Source organism: Sarcophilus harrisii, chromosome 1 (genome assembly GCF_902635505.1).
Source record: "Sarcophilus harrisii chromosome 1, mSarHar1.11, whole genome shotgun sequence".
In the NCBI taxonomy this organism is placed as follows: Eukaryota; Metazoa; Chordata; class Mammalia; order Dasyuromorphia; family Dasyuridae; genus Sarcophilus; species Sarcophilus harrisii.
Window position 1 is genome coordinate 365,710,157 of NC_045426.1, and position 15,792 is coordinate 365,725,948.

The 15,792-nt window shown below is 34.9% G+C and overlaps 1 protein-coding gene across 1 annotated transcript in view; it reads left to right on the forward strand.

Moving 5' to 3' along the window:
• Positions 1 to 15,538, forward strand: part of SKOR2 (SKI family transcriptional corepressor 2) — a 54,538-nt gene extending 39,000 nt beyond the window's left edge. The window contains exons 7-8 of the mRNA XM_031945977.1: positions 3,048 to 3,113; positions 14,778 to 15,538. Coding sequence (XP_031801837.1) covers positions 3,048 to 3,110 — 63 coding nt within the window. The 3' untranslated portion in view covers positions 3,111 to 3,113; positions 14,778 to 15,538. The remainder of the gene's footprint in view (positions 1 to 3,047; positions 3,114 to 14,777) is intronic.
• Positions 15,539 to 15,792: the final 254 nt, after the last annotated feature.

A 15,792-nucleotide genomic window follows, 5' to 3' on the forward strand; every position in this document is an offset into this window, starting at 1 on the left:
AGAAGTTAAATTCAGGAAGACCTGAGTTCAAATTCTACCTCATAAACTTACTAGCTTTGTGACTCTAGGCAAGTCACTTAACCTCTCAGTGCCTCAGTTTTTTCATTTGTTAAAAAATAGGATTAATAATAGCACTTACAACATAGGATTATTGTGAAAATCAAAAAGTTAATATATGTGAACTTTTTGCAAACCTTAAGGAAATATATAAATTCAAGGTACTGTTATTTGTATTACTATTATTCATTATTATTACTATTAGTATTCATTAATGTAATTATTTTATTATTATTAACATTACTATTGTTATTACTACTAATCAGCATAATTATTACTACCTCTTTTCCTCTTCCTTATCCTGCTTCTCCTGTTTCTTTTTCTTCTTCTTTATTCTTAGTTTGGCTCTCACTCTATTATGCTCTCTAACTCTAGATTTCCAAAATAAATTCTCTAAGTGAGATATTGACAAAAAGTAAGCTTGCAATACAACATATATTTTTTCAAAGATTTTTCATCCTAATTCTCTATCATACATCTAACAGGTAATCAGTGAATATTTAATTACAAAGATTTGTTCTCTGTCTTCTTTTTCCCTGCATGAAATCGGACCAAATTCAGAACATTGAAATAGAACTAATTTCTGTAGTGATGAATCTGCTGAAAAAGTGCTCATCTCCCAAAACTCTCACTTTTATTCCACCTAGAGATGTTGGAGTGTTTGGAAATTTTTAAGACAGGATGTTATTCAGGTTCTTTTTTCTTGCCAATTTTGGGGATTTGGTGTATTTGCAAAATGAAAAGGAAAATTTCCCAAATTTCTCACATTGGTAACAATTTCTCTGCAATGACAGGCTTATAAGCAAACTTCTTGGATCCTGAACAGGCTAATTAAGTACGGCCTTCCACACTTAGCATATACCTAGATTTTTATGACTTGAGTAGCCTTGGTGAGCAATAGCATCTCAGGCTCATGATGTGTTCCTGATTTGTCATTTGTGACATTGGAATAATGCGTTACTGTGAGCCATGACTCTCAATTTGTGGTTGCTTAAAAACAGCAAAACAATGGAACCCACCATGGACTTTGATTCTATTTCTATATTCTTTAAGAGCCTGTGTGCTTACTCCCTATTGTTTTTTCCTTTAGAAAGATTGTCTTTCTTTCTTCCCCCTTGTCTTTCCATCTTCATGAAATAATTGACTGATGCTCTTTAAAAGATATATCTCTCTGAATCTAAAATCATTAGTCTTTGAAAACTTTCTTGTGATTGAAGATGACTTCTTGACCTTGAGTGCAGGAATAGGAAGCAGTCCTTGAAAGAGGGGTTTTCCTATAATGTAAGTAAGAAAAATATTGAAAGCAAAGCTGTATATTTTAGTACATTTTCAAACCCAACATTTTTGTATTCCTTCTGCCTTCTACATAATCTTCTAATATGTATATAGAATCCTATTTAAAATCATATCAAATCACACATTAAAAGAAAGAATAAATGATCCCTGGTCCTTGGGAAATTATAATATATGGTGACCCAGGAAACTGAGATTCAAAACTTTTCTATCCATATCTGGATGGATGAAGTAACTATGCTAGATGTGTGTTAAGGTGCTTTCAATTTTCACTGAGATGATATCATTGACAAAATTGAGTGATTGTTTCCATTAAAATTTGCTAATGGGTAATTGTTTATGAGTATGGATACAGTCTTAGCTCCAAACATCACTGATGACAACTTGGCCCCATCTATCTAGGGATCTTATTCATAAGGGATCTTCTTATGGACTGATAAAATTGGCCATAATTATATTTTCTTTGCACACTGAGATTTGGGAGAAAGGTTTCACAAATAGGCAAAACATGTATTCAAATCCATAGTACAATCAAAGAGTTTTCCTTATTCTTTTTTTCTCCATTATGACAGCTATCTTCCCCTACTCTCTCCACTTTTAGCTCCCCAATAGAATGTAAGCTTTTTGATGGCAGACACTATTTTTTTTTTTGCTTGTACTAGTATCCCCAGCACTTAGCACAGTGCCTAGCACACAGGAAGTGCTTAATAAGTGCTTGTTGACTTAGCTGGTTTGATTATCCTTTCCTGCTTGTACATGTCAGACAAGTTTCATATTGCATAAAACATAACATGAGCTACAAGGTGAATTTCCATGTGTTGTCTACAGAGGGCAACTTACTACACAATTGGATTTTGGCATTGACATACTTTAAAATATATATATATATGTATGTGAATATATTCCTTCAGTTCTTTTTGTGTAATAAGCTGAAAAGTTAAATTGAGCCTCTGAGGATAAAAATAGAGATCATAGTGAAAGGTACCTTAGTTGCAAATATATTAGAAAGACAAATTTAAATAATCTAAATTATCCAAGAGTGCTTCAGTTTTAGTGATTTGAATTTCTACTGCATAAATCAAAATGGCAAGCAGGATTTGGCCTCCATTCAAAGTCTCTGTATTTTATTTTATGCAGAAGTTATATTTTCAAGTATCATTTTCCAACTAATGCTACTAGTTTTTTATTATTTTAAAATTGCCTACATGTTACACTTCATATATTGCTATTTAGTTCTATTTGTGATTTCCATTTATGCCACATTCCTCGGAAAAGTACTCTAGATTTATGAATCTATATTCTATGTGTATTCTAGTATTTTGACTGGAGAGATTGCTTAACTTTTCCATGACTCAGTTTTCTTATCTAGAAAAAATAAATAATACTGTTGACTGAAAGGACATAGTGATCTGACATATTATCTATAGTGGCCAACTTCCAATGCCTCCACTAATGGGGTTTCAACTTTGAGGTCTTTTTTTTTAATCAGTGATATTTAAACAAGCACATTTTAAAGTTCACTTACTCCAGGATAATTGAAGATCTTTCTGTTTTAACAAAGCTCTTTCCATTGTAAAGTTTCGCTCTTGGGAATTATCTATTTGCATTAAGATTGTCTAAAGTTTACCAAGAGCTCTGCATTAGTACTTTGTCTTCTTCCATAGCTGCTCTAAATAGTTTTTCTGTTTTTCTTACAGATCCCCTATGCAGCCAGCTTGATCAGGAAAGAGAAGCTTGGAACACATCTCAGCAAGAGCTAAAAGGTAAGACAGCCAGAGTCTTTTGGAAATCTGATCTATCAGTGATTGTAATTGCTCCTTATTGATGCATTACTAGGTCAAGGGCAATGAAAAAGCTCCATCTATGTTTTTAAAGAAATGTCTTGATGGATTTGATAATGTCTAGAGGTCTCTACTACATAGCATATGCTGAAATTAAAGTTTGGCACCAGTCATGTACCTTTTTTAAATTTGAAGATGGGGTACTGAAAATAAGGAAGCTACCTTTTCAGATTAGAAAATAGATCCCTATTCTTTTATGGTGTGGCGGAGCTTTATGCCATGGTATTGCCCTCTCTCCTTGACCTGATATTCTGATTAGGTATATAATGTTTATTAAACAAATGCCCAAAGGCAGCCTATCATTATGTATGAAGAACCACTTCTAGACCAGGAAAATCTGTGTTATAGTCCCACTTGTGATGTACTAACTATATGACCCTCCAAATCACTTAACTTCTCAATATCCCTGGCAATTATTTGTCAAGCAAGTGCACCATATATTGGTAGAAGAGTTTCCCACCGAAAGTTTCCTAAACCGAAGAAGTCACAGGTTTAAATACAAGTGCCAGGAACTGAGACTAGCTCTTTACTCAAGCAAAGCTTTACTATACCTAGAGTTCCAATGATTTGAAGAAGAAAAGACATGGGCAGTATGGGATCTTTTGTGATATCAATGATGGATTCCTGCTACAAGCCCTGATATTTCTCTGTATTAAGGTAAAACAGCAACACAACTCACCCCCCTTTAAAACATTTCCCCTGTGTAATATAAGAGATATAATAGTTCAGAAATTTCTCCCCTGCCAACAGAATTTTATCCCCAGCACATATATGTCTTTTGCAACAAGGAATAATAGAGACAGTACTCCCAGTCACAGTGGTTACCTAGGCTCCCTCTGAACTGGATTCAAGGCTACATCTAATTGACTGTACCTTCTTAGCTGCCCTGAACAAGACAATGACTTCTCAATATTATGGGCATCTTAAGACACAAAAAAAATCCTGAATTACTAGGTGTAAGTTGCTAGTAAAAAAAGATATATGCATTTAATGGTTTGTGTAGAGGAAAAGATATATATCTAATGACAGGCCTAGAGAAACTGCAGGGAATATGATAGATACCCTTTCCTTCTGAGAGAATAGATTAGGATGACCCAGCCACACTGACTTGTGAAATCATTAAAACTGAGGAAAAGCTCAGACCTTAGAAAAGTAAAAATAGAAATCATAGTGACAGATAGCTTAGCTGAAAATAGCTTAGACAGGTGAATTTAAATGTTCTAAATGGTCTAAGAGCAGCTCAGTTTGGGTTTCACACCATAAATAAAATAACAAGATGGTTAAGCTTCCATTCAAAGCCTCAGTATTTGGAAATACTTTTCTATTAATACTAGTAACCAGCTGAAATTGCTCCTCATATATGAGGGCTCCCTTTTTTCACAGTTTGGTTCATTACCATTTGAATAACACTGCTCATTACTTTCCTTGGGAGAATATTTAAGAGTCTTATAGGATTCATTGTAGAGAAGTATTTCTTTATTCCAAGTTTTTATGGAATCATAGAATTTGAATTGAAAGTGATCTCAAAGTCATTTGGATAAATATGTACCAAAACTGAAATCGCCTAGATGGCTTCCTCAACAATTGGTTAGCCAGCCTCTCTTTGAATTTGTCTAATGCTAGAAACTCCATCGCTTCTTAAAATAGCCCATTCCACTTTTAGAAAACTCTAAATGTTAAACTATTTTTCCTTATAATAAGCTAAAATAAAATCTGCGCGCTCTCTCTACAACTTTCGTCCATTGCTGTTAGTCTATATCTGAGACCAAAGCCAAATGAGTCAAATCCCTCTTCCCTCTCCCACTATCTCCTCAGATACTTATTCTCTGCCTTCTTTCCCTCTTCCCCCCACCCTTACCCCTCTCTCACACACACACATGGATTCTCTCCTTCAGACTAAAAAGTTCCTTCAACTATTGGTTAAATGTCATGATTTCAAGTCTCCTTACCATCAATCAACAATCACCCAAAAAGCATTCATCAAGCACCTCATATATGCCAGACAGTATGCTTAGGCACAAAGATAAAAGAAAATTAAATAATCCCCCTTTCAGGGAACTTGAAATGTATATAAAAGGAAAAATGGCATTTAGGGTTATAGAAATAGAATAGAATAGAAAGTCATTTATTGTCAAAACCAGAAATATTGGATTCAAGTCCCATTTCTGACAAATAGTGGCTTTGTGATGCTGGGTAGGTCACTTTACCTCTTTTTGCTCTAGGACAAAGATGTCATTTAGGTGGCTGTGACATTCTTGAGTGTGACCTGAGCCAAATTAAAAGGTAATTTGGATATAGTTAACAAAATAAAAGTACCAAAAAAAAGTTAAAATTACACTTTAAAACTGTCAATGCGTGACCAAATCACAGATCCAGTCCTTATCCTACATAAGTATATAAAGAAAAAAAATACATGCAAAATAAATATAAAGCAAATATAAGGCAAAAGACTGCATTAGCAGTTAGAGGATCACAAAAAATATTAGGTAGAAGGTGGCACTCAAGCTGGGGCTTAAAAGAAACCAGTGAAATTAAAAAATCAGTCAAGAATATGGAAATATGTTTAGAATTGCACATGTTTAAACTTTATTGGATTGCTTGCTGTCTCGGGGGAAGAGGAGAAAGAATACTTTGGAATACAAGGTTTTGAAAAGGTGAATGTTGAAAATTATCCTTTCATGTATTTGGAAAAGTAAAAAGCTATTATTAAAAGAAATTAAAAAAAAAAAGTCAAGTTGGTGAGTGTATTCCAGGCCAAGTCAAGGAAACAGAAAATTAAGGGTCATGAGTGAAGAAAAGAAAGAAAGTCAGTATGTCTAAACTATAGAGTTTAGTTTTGTAGTTTTGTACTATAGAATACAAAAGGTATAATGTAAAATTAGGCTATAACAATAGGCTAACGTCAAGTTATAAAGGTCTTTAAAAGCCAGAATGTATTTTATCCTAGTGGTAATAGGGAACTCTTAGAATTTATTGAGTAATATGGTTAAATATGTCCTTAAGGAAATAATTTTGGAAGGTGTGCTGAGGATATATTGTAATGGAAAGAAATTTGAGGTTGAGAAACCAATTAGAAAGTCATCACAACCGTTCAAGTGAGAGGTGTTTGAAGATGATGGCTGTATGAGTAGAGAAGTCTTATGGAAAATGCTGTTAAGGTAAAAATGAGATTTAGCAAATGATTGGCTGTGTGGAGTAGAGTGAGGAGTTGAGGATAAATCAGAAGTTGCCAACTAGAGGGACTCTATGAATGATGGTATTCTCAACACAAATAGGAAGTTTAGTGGAGGGGAAAAGTTTAAGCAGAAAGATAATTATTTCCATTTGGGACATACTGAGTTTGAGGTGTTTCTGGTACAAACAGTTTGAAATATCCAAAAGGCACCCGGTAATGCACGATTATAGTTTGGGAGAGACTAGGGCTGGATGGATAGATCTATGAGTCATCTAAGATGATTATTATTAACCACAAGAGAACAAATTAGGTCGCCAAGAGAAAAGGTAAAGAGAGAAAGAGGTGAGCCCAGGACAGAGTTTGAGATTAAATGTATGGTTATAAACTGTGATAAAGATAGATGACAATCTAGCAAAGGGAACTGAGAAGCAAAAGGCAGAAGACAGGTAGGAGAATTAAAAGATATGAAAACCCAGATAGGAAAGAATATCCAGGAGGAAAAGAAGATTAACATTATCAAATATAACAAAGGGCTCAAAAAAGGATGAGAATTGAGAAAAGATCATCCAATTTCACAATTCTGAGATTGTTGGAAACTTTGGAGAGAGAATTCTCAATCAAGTGATAAGGAGACCAGATTTCAAAAAGGGAAGGAAATAAATGTAGATACCTTTTATTAGGAGTTTGGCTCAGAAAGGAGTAATATTAGATAATATGATAGAATCATAAAATCTAATTAAGGATTTTTTTAAGAATGTGATAGATGGGCTTGTTTGGAAAAACAAGAAAGGAAGTACTAGATAGAAAGAGATTGAAAATTAGAGAAGTAGGGATTACTAAGGAGCAATAGAGAATTGACATGATCCCACTTGTGTTTTAGAAATATTTGGCAGCTTTATGAAGGCAATATTAGAGATATAGGAGACTAAAAGCAGGGCGACTAACTAGGACACTATTACAATAATCTAGGTGAGAGCTTAGAGCCTAAGCCAGGGGGATTGATCATGTGAATGGAGAAAATGTGATTGATAAGAAGGGGGAGGGTAATAGAACTGATCAAACTTAACAACTGATAGGATATGGAAGATAGGGAAGAGAAAAATAAAGCTGGACTGGATTTGGGGAACTTAATTGAGTGGAATAATGATGGTACCCTTACATATACAGAAAGTTTTGAGGAAAGGAGGAATTGATCAAACAATAACCATTTATCAAGTATTTGCTAGGTGCTAGGTACTACATTAAATGTTGAGGATTTTTGAAAAAGCAAAAAAATAGTTCCTGCCTTCAAGGAGCTTACATTCTAATTGGGAAGAAAACACACAATAGACAATATAAATATTTAGATATAGATAGATAGATAGATAAATAGATAGACAGATAAACTGTCAATGCAGGACTGGTGTCCGCAAAAGATTGTCTGGTTAATCTTTGATCAAGTTAGATAATGTATATATAAAGTACTCTGCAAACCCTAATATCTATATAAATATTAACTATTATTAATTCTGTGCTTTGGTTTCTTACTTAAATATGGGAAAATGATCCTTATATTACATAACTCATAGGGACTGAAACATCTGAACAACAACAATGTCTAAGACACTGTGCCAAGCACTGGGGCAATACAAAAATAAGAAAAATGACACAGTTCCTGTCCTTAAGAAGTTACCTTTAATTTTTAGCCTCTATGCGACTCTAGATGAGTCACATAACTTCTCAGTGCCTTGGCTTTCTCATCTATAGAATAGGGATAATATAGCATCTGTTTCACAGGGCTATTACAAGGATCAAATAAGTTAACATGGGTAAGGCTTTACCATATTGAATTTTCCTCCAATAATTTCAAGTTATTTCATAGAACTATTCTTATCCACATATAATCCCTTTGATATTATTTTCATCTTCATTCTGACTATGGAAATATTGAAGCACTGAGAAGAGTGGAAGTAATGTCCAAGTCAGATGACAAAAGCAGGATTAGGATCTAAGCCTTGGAACTTTCCCTTTCCTGTTAGATAAACATAACCTTTCTTGTTAGAAAATAAAGTCATGGAAGGGAGGACTGGTTAATTTTTTGTCTTTGTACAACCTCATAACCTAGCACATAGTAGGTACATAATAATGTTTGTTGGTCTTAAAGACTGATAATTATAGCTACTGCTAAGACTTTTCTTCTATAATTTTGAAGCAGACATGCTCAGATCACAAAATCTTGAAGCCCATTTCATTCTTAGAAAGCTCTAATTGTTTGGTCTTTTTCTTTATCTTGAAGCTAAATTTGTCTCATTGCAAGGTTTAATTTGAAAAAGATTTACTTATTAAATTTCTATGTATGCAATCATTGTGATAGGCACTGGAGAAACAAATGTGAAAATGACTGAACACTGCTTACCTTCTAGGATCTCACATTATATTTGGAAATGTAACAAGTAAAAATGATAATTAGCCTCCAACTTCCCAGTGTTTCAACTTCCCCATCTATAGAGTGGGGATAATGATAGCATCTGTCTCATAAGGTTATAAAATAGAAGAGACTGAACTGGAATAGAGGTTCTTAATTTTTTGTGTATAATGGACCCCTTGACACTTTAGAGAGACAACTCAGGGATTGGGAAAGCTTCCACAGAATGTATCATTTTCCCTGTAACCTTCCTTTTATGGTTCATGAGGCTTGTTCTATTCTACATTCAAGTAGTATTCCTTAATTCGACTTCAGGAAATTTCTTCTTCATTACCATAGGCCAGGCTTTTACTAACAAAGTGAAATGGATGATTAAGGCAATTACTGGATAATTACTGGATCAATCCAGGAAGAAAGAGGAGGCAATATAATAAGGAAGAAAGAACATTGATTCTGAAGTCAGAGGACCTAGACTCAGATTCTGCTTCTAATACTTAGTACCATCATGAGCTTGGGAAAATTCATTTAACCTCCCTGGACCTCAATTTTCTTATCTATAAAATTAAAAAGTTAGACTATATGGCCTCTGAAATCTCTCCAGATCTACAACCTATGAGATATTGACCTAAAATATCAATAATGGCAAAAGTACTAGCTAGGAGTCAGGAAACCCAGAGTTAAATCCCAGTTCTGTGACTTGCTGGATATGGCATCATATTGAGAGTCAGAAGTGACCTTAGATACCATCTAATCCAGAGGTTTTTAACTCTATAGGAATTCGTGGATAATTATTTTCCTATGCAATCAATCCTATGTATTTTATTGTATTCATTGAAAGCCATCCTGAGAAGGGATTCACAAGTCTCATTAGAGTGTCAAGGGATCTATTACACAAAAAATATGAAGAACCTCTATTCTAGTCAAACTACTTCTACTTAACAAATGAAGAAAACTTGAGATTAAGTAGCTCAAGGTCATACATGTCACACAGTAAGATGTTCCAACTGAAATCTAGGTTCTTTCCACTATCATACTGACTTTCTTCATTTGTAAAATGAGGAGCGTAGTCCAGATGACCTCTGAAGTCCCTCTCTATTATCCTAAGTCATTAATGCAAAAATAATTAAGTTGAATTACAATAAACCTAACCTAATGATTTGAGTCCTTTCAAATCAAGGGGAAAAGACTATTAGCATTAATAGTTGGCACTTATATGTTGTTCTAAGATTTATAAAGTGCTTTGCACATGTTTATTTCATTCAACTTTCATAACAACCCTGTGAGGTAGGTGCTTTTATTATCCCATATTAAAGATGAGGAAACTGAGACAAGTTAAGTGACTTCTCTTAGGATCACTTGTCTAGTAAGCATCTGAAGCCAGAAAGGAACTAAGGCTTTTCTTGAAATCCAACTACCTTCTGTAACATCTGTGGTTTTGATGCCACTTGTGTGTGTGTCTGTGTGTGTAAAAACTATTCATGTTGTTTAGTAACTGATACTCTCCTCGTGGTGATTTTGTTTCAATACACCATCCTTGCAGACAACAGGGATTTCTCTAAGTAGACCCTTGTGCTTTCAGAAGATTAGTGGTTACTTAAATGCTAAGCTAAATCAGCCAAGCAGAGAATCGCAACCATATTGTTAGAGACAGTCTTAGATTCTCAATGTGCCAAGCTTGAGAGGGATAGTCTCAAGAGGAATTACAAAATAAAAAATCATTATACCCTGGGAAAGAGAGAGAAATTTGGTCTTGTTCAGTGACCACAAGTCACCAAATTAGTGCTGATACATTAAAAGTCTAATGCAAGGATGACCTTTAAGCTGGCATGCTGCATTTTCACCCACTCGATTCCACTATGGCTATTAAGAGGAAGAATCTTTTCCAAACCACAGGCAACCCATTGAATAAACTGCTGAGTTTTGCTCCATACTCTCTTTCTATAAACCCTTTTGGCTTTGCCCGAGAACCTAAGAAATGTCAAATTGAATCAAGGAAATGGTATATCCAAGCCAGGTCCTTAAAGCTTAAAAGCCAAAAATGGAAGAGCAGAATAGTTCTTGGCTATAGTGTAAACTCTAAGTAAAGGTATGGGGAAAAAAATTAACTTCCTTCTATAACTAGGACCAAGCTAGTGCTTGGCAAATAATAGACACCTAATAAATGTTTCTTAATCGATCGACTCTGGAATTAATTTAAGCATCTCTTGGAGTACAATAAATGAATGAATGAAAAAGCACTGAGCAATGCCAAACATGTAGTGCAAAGTGGGGTGGGGTGGGATATAAATATAAAAATGGAGTCTACTTGCTCTCAATAAACCTGCATTCTAATAGCAGAAGACAACATAGAGAAGGTAATGGGTGGCCAGGGGAGAATCTGGAATTTGGTCTGGAAATCACAAGTCTCATCATTCCATAGATAGAATCAACTCTAATTATGTTCAATTGTTTCAGTCATATTTGACTCTTCCTGATCCAATTTCATATTTTCTGAACAAAGATACACAAGTGGTTTGCCATTTCCTTCTCCATATCATTTTACAGATGAAGAAACTGAGACAAACAAGATTAAATGACTTGCCCAGGGTCACAGCTAGTAAATGTCTCTGGCTGGATTTGAACTCAGGAAGATGAGTCTTCCTAACTCCATGCCAGCATTCTGTGTTCTATGGCACTACTTAGCTGCCTTCTCAGGGCAAGATGAATAGCTAGAAGCATGATCAGTTAGTATGGAGTTGGGAACTGGCTAGATATGATAAGTAATGTGAGTATTTTGCTTACTGATTCACCAGTCAGATCACCCAGGCACAAGGTAAGAATTGCAAAATTGAGGATTAAGTCCTTCAAGGCAAGATCTCTTATCCAAATTAGGCTAACCTACCATTTTGGGAAAATAACACTTCCTTTTTTAAATATTAAAATTGCCTCTTAAAATAAGCCTTTTTAAGAGTTGACACTGTATTGCTTTTCTATCGTGATTCATAGTAAGGTTGTATTTTGTGATGGAATGGGTAGCTCCTAGGAACTGGCTTAAGTAAGAATTGGCTATGTCTTCACAAACATGTCATGATGATATGAATGACACATTGCCCATGAAGCTAGTATCCATTCTAGAACTAATTAATGTAGTAATTAATTCCACAGACCCTACAGAGTGCCTCCATATAACTTCTGTTACATTAATTATCTGTCAGTCTGTTAACAAATATTTATTAGGTGATGATTATGTCATAGGCACTGGGCTAAGCCCTAAAGGAACTAAAGAAAGGCCAAAAAAAATGCTCTCTCTACCTTCAAGAAGCATATATTCTACTGGTGGAGACATGCAAATAATTGGGTAATACAACATACTTATGAAACAAGTATAATAACTAAATGATCTTTAATTGATTTTCTTCTAAGTACCTCAAAATTCTATGCAAATATTATTGAGGTAAACCCTATAATACCCATAAGATAGGAATTAATTGTTTTACATATGAAGAAATCGACTCATGGAAAGGAATAATGACTTGTCCAAAATCATTTACAAGTCCCTGACAAATATAAAAAATAAAATTATTCAGGTTTATATCAGGTTACTGAGGTAAGCCTGACTTCCCCTTCAGTGTTGAATCTTCTGCCACATTTTCTCTTCTGCATTAGATTAGTTTTATTGAGGATATATGGAGACCATGTTCTATGCCTCAGAGAAGGCCCACCTGACTCTGCTTTGTTGGCAAAACAAAGTGATTCTGTGATTAACAGAATCACAGAATCTGGAATGGAAAAGAGCATCAGACACCCTTTGATGAAACCCAGAGTTGAATGAGACTTCCCCTCTACAACATGCATAACAAGTATCCACATAGCTTTGGATCAAAGATCTCCAGTACGGGAGAAATGACTACTTTTCAAGGCAACCCATTTTCTTAGGGAAGTAAAATTTTAAAGAAGATTTTCCTCAAATCAAATTTAAATCTACTTTTCTACAATTTATTCCCATTGTTCCCAAATCCCTTCTCTGATCCATATTACCTGTTGGTAATTAAACAAGTTGGGAGAGTTGTTTAATCCACATGAACCTCAATTTCCTTATGTGTAAAACAAAAGAATCAAATTAAATAGGAAATCCCTTCCCATTCCAAACTCATGACAGGAAGTCTATTTCCCCTTCCAAATGACAGACTTTCAAATATTTCCAAAGACAACTGTGAGATTCCACCCCCTCAGTCTTCTGCAAGTTAGACATCCCTATTCTCACATGGTGTGACCTTACATCCCATCACCATTCTGGTTACTCTCAATTGAAGAACTTATCATTGTCCTTCATAAAATATGGCACTCAAAAAGGAATCCAGCATCCCAGATGACCAAAGCAGAGTAGAATGGAATTTTTAGCTCCCTAGACATGGACCCTGTAACATTCTAAAGGAAGCCTAACATTATATTAGCTTTTTTGGCTCTCAGATTAACTCATATTGAGCTTACAGATCACAGAAATCCCCAAGTCAAATTCATTAATCTGGTTTACCTCATCAGAAAGTGCTTTTTTCATTTATGATCAGCTGAATCATTTTTTAATAAGCTCTTGTGATTTTTTTTGTTCCCTCTCCTCTAGATGAGTTACTATACAGAATCACAAGATTTAAGAGCTCCTGAGTCTCAAAGAGAAATGGAATCATCTAAATTAAAGGCTATTCTTTGAATGAGGCACAAATATTCTAGGATTTTTGTTTGGAATCTGCAAGGCTTGATTAAATAGTAATCTTATTTCTCAGGGTTTATTATCATCAAACTTTCCTTGAAATTGGATTCCAACTTTATGTGCCTATTATAACCTGTTATTTTGAAAAATTATTATTGAACCGACAGCTTTGATTCATATTTAAACCTAACCTAACACTTTTATAGCAACGTAGAATTATGAGCATGAAAAATAAGCAAAATTTAGCCAATTCACCGAATCAAAGATGAATTCACATTTCAATACCTTCATTTACCTCAGATCATCTTCATTCTGGGAAATTAACAAAAACTGGTTCTTCTAGGATTGTTGTTGTTGATAGATAATGGTAGATAGATAGATTGTTGTTGTTGATAGATAACGAATAGATAATGAACAACATTCATATAACATTAGTCTTTATTTCATTTGATTCTCATGATAACCCTGGTGGTAGGCAAAATATCCTACACACACACACACACACACACACACACACACACACACACACACTCAGGCCCCTTGTTAGACTATTTTTTCCTTAGGCAATATTATAATAATCCTTGAGTCTTGTTTGGTTCAGAGAGCTAAAGGCCACATTGTTGATATCAGGTCACCTGCATACAAAACAGCCAAGAGGAGATGCAATTGCTTTCTTTGATACTTGGTAGGTGAAAAATACTGGACAGCTTTGGCAAGGAACCTTTGTTCAGCTGACTCAACTTGAGTATCCTCAGTGCCTACCCTTATTGACCAAACTTCTTGTGCTAAGCAGATCTCCTTCTGTTAACTGTTGAAATGGCCTCTAAGTGTCTTGTTTTGTTCCAATATCGAACCTCTCAGGCAATAAGCCCAGTCCAGAATACCCTATGAGGTAGGTATGATAAATATCATTATCCCTCTTTAATTGATGAAGAAGTTAAGGATCTAAAAGTTTAAGTTACCTGCCTATGGTCACATAGCTAGTATGAGAAGTGAGATTTGAACTCAGGTCTTCCTGATTCTAGGTCCAGCATTCTTTCTGCTACTCTACATTGGCTCTACACATGCATTCTAGATATGCACAACCTAAGAAAAGTTGCATTAAGGGTCTGTGAAACATATTCCATCCAATAAACAAATAGGATGCCTCCTGTAGGCAGAGCTCTGTGCTTAGAGTTGCTTCTTGACACCTTCACTATTATATTCTAGAAACCAGCAATGCCACAAATGTTTCTTCTTAAATGCATACTAATTCAAATTTTGAATGGAGAAAGTTCAGCTTTCATCAATGCTTTTTTTTTATTATTTTTTTTATTACAGGAATATAAGAGCACCTGCAACCTTTCTCTTGTATGATACAGCCTACCACTGAGCAACCTGACTTGTATAAAGACTGAGAATTGAAAGGGCTTGGGAATAAAATAAAATCAGGTTCACGTGAACCCAAGGACAAGTGACCTCAAAGCATCATGGACAACCATGTAAAATAGAATGTAGCAGCCATTTATTAGGCGGGGGGAGGGACGGGGAAACAAACAAGATCAGTAAATGCTTGTCACAGATCTTTTGGTGGAACCAAAGTTTGAGTCTTGGTGTTTCTAGAAGGAGGACTGAACTTCATAGAGTATGGAAAATGCTTTTAACCAATTGTGTGGATAATCCATGAAGGCGATCCTTGGTCCTTTCAATGCTGCGAACACAGAAAGCATCTACAAAATTGTCTTTGATTTTTGAATAAGTGATTCTTGAAAGAAAGAAAACCCAAGACTTGTCCTAGGGGGTGAGAATCACATTTTGGACATATGGGAAGGCATCAGCCATATGCATTGCTTTCAATAGCAAAGTGGATATTCTATCAATTGGCCCCTTCTCCTCTGGTACTTTGCCTGCTGTATGAATTAAGATTGTATTCCTCTGGAAATATTTTACAATTTAATATTGAGTGTAATTAAGAATATAATCACTGTTATCAAAAATGGTATTTAATGCTGTTGTAGTTTCTTTAACATTCATGTGGATAAAAAGTCTATAATAAAAAGCTATGAAGTAATAGTTGTGTTCATGTAGTTAAATGTATATTTGCTTGGGGAAAACTAATACAGATAATTGGGAAACTTTTAGAAGTATTTTGGCATAAATATTTGAATAAATTATTTTTGAAAACTGAATTCCTTCAAAAATGATTATTAAGAGCTAGCTGATAGCCATGACTATAGTACTATTTGGTCTTAGTCTTCCAGATCTCACTCAAGGAACTCTCATGGGAAAGGGAAACCTGCTAGATCTTGTGAGATTGTTAGTGAAGATATTGCCTTTTCCTCTGAGGCAGAGAATA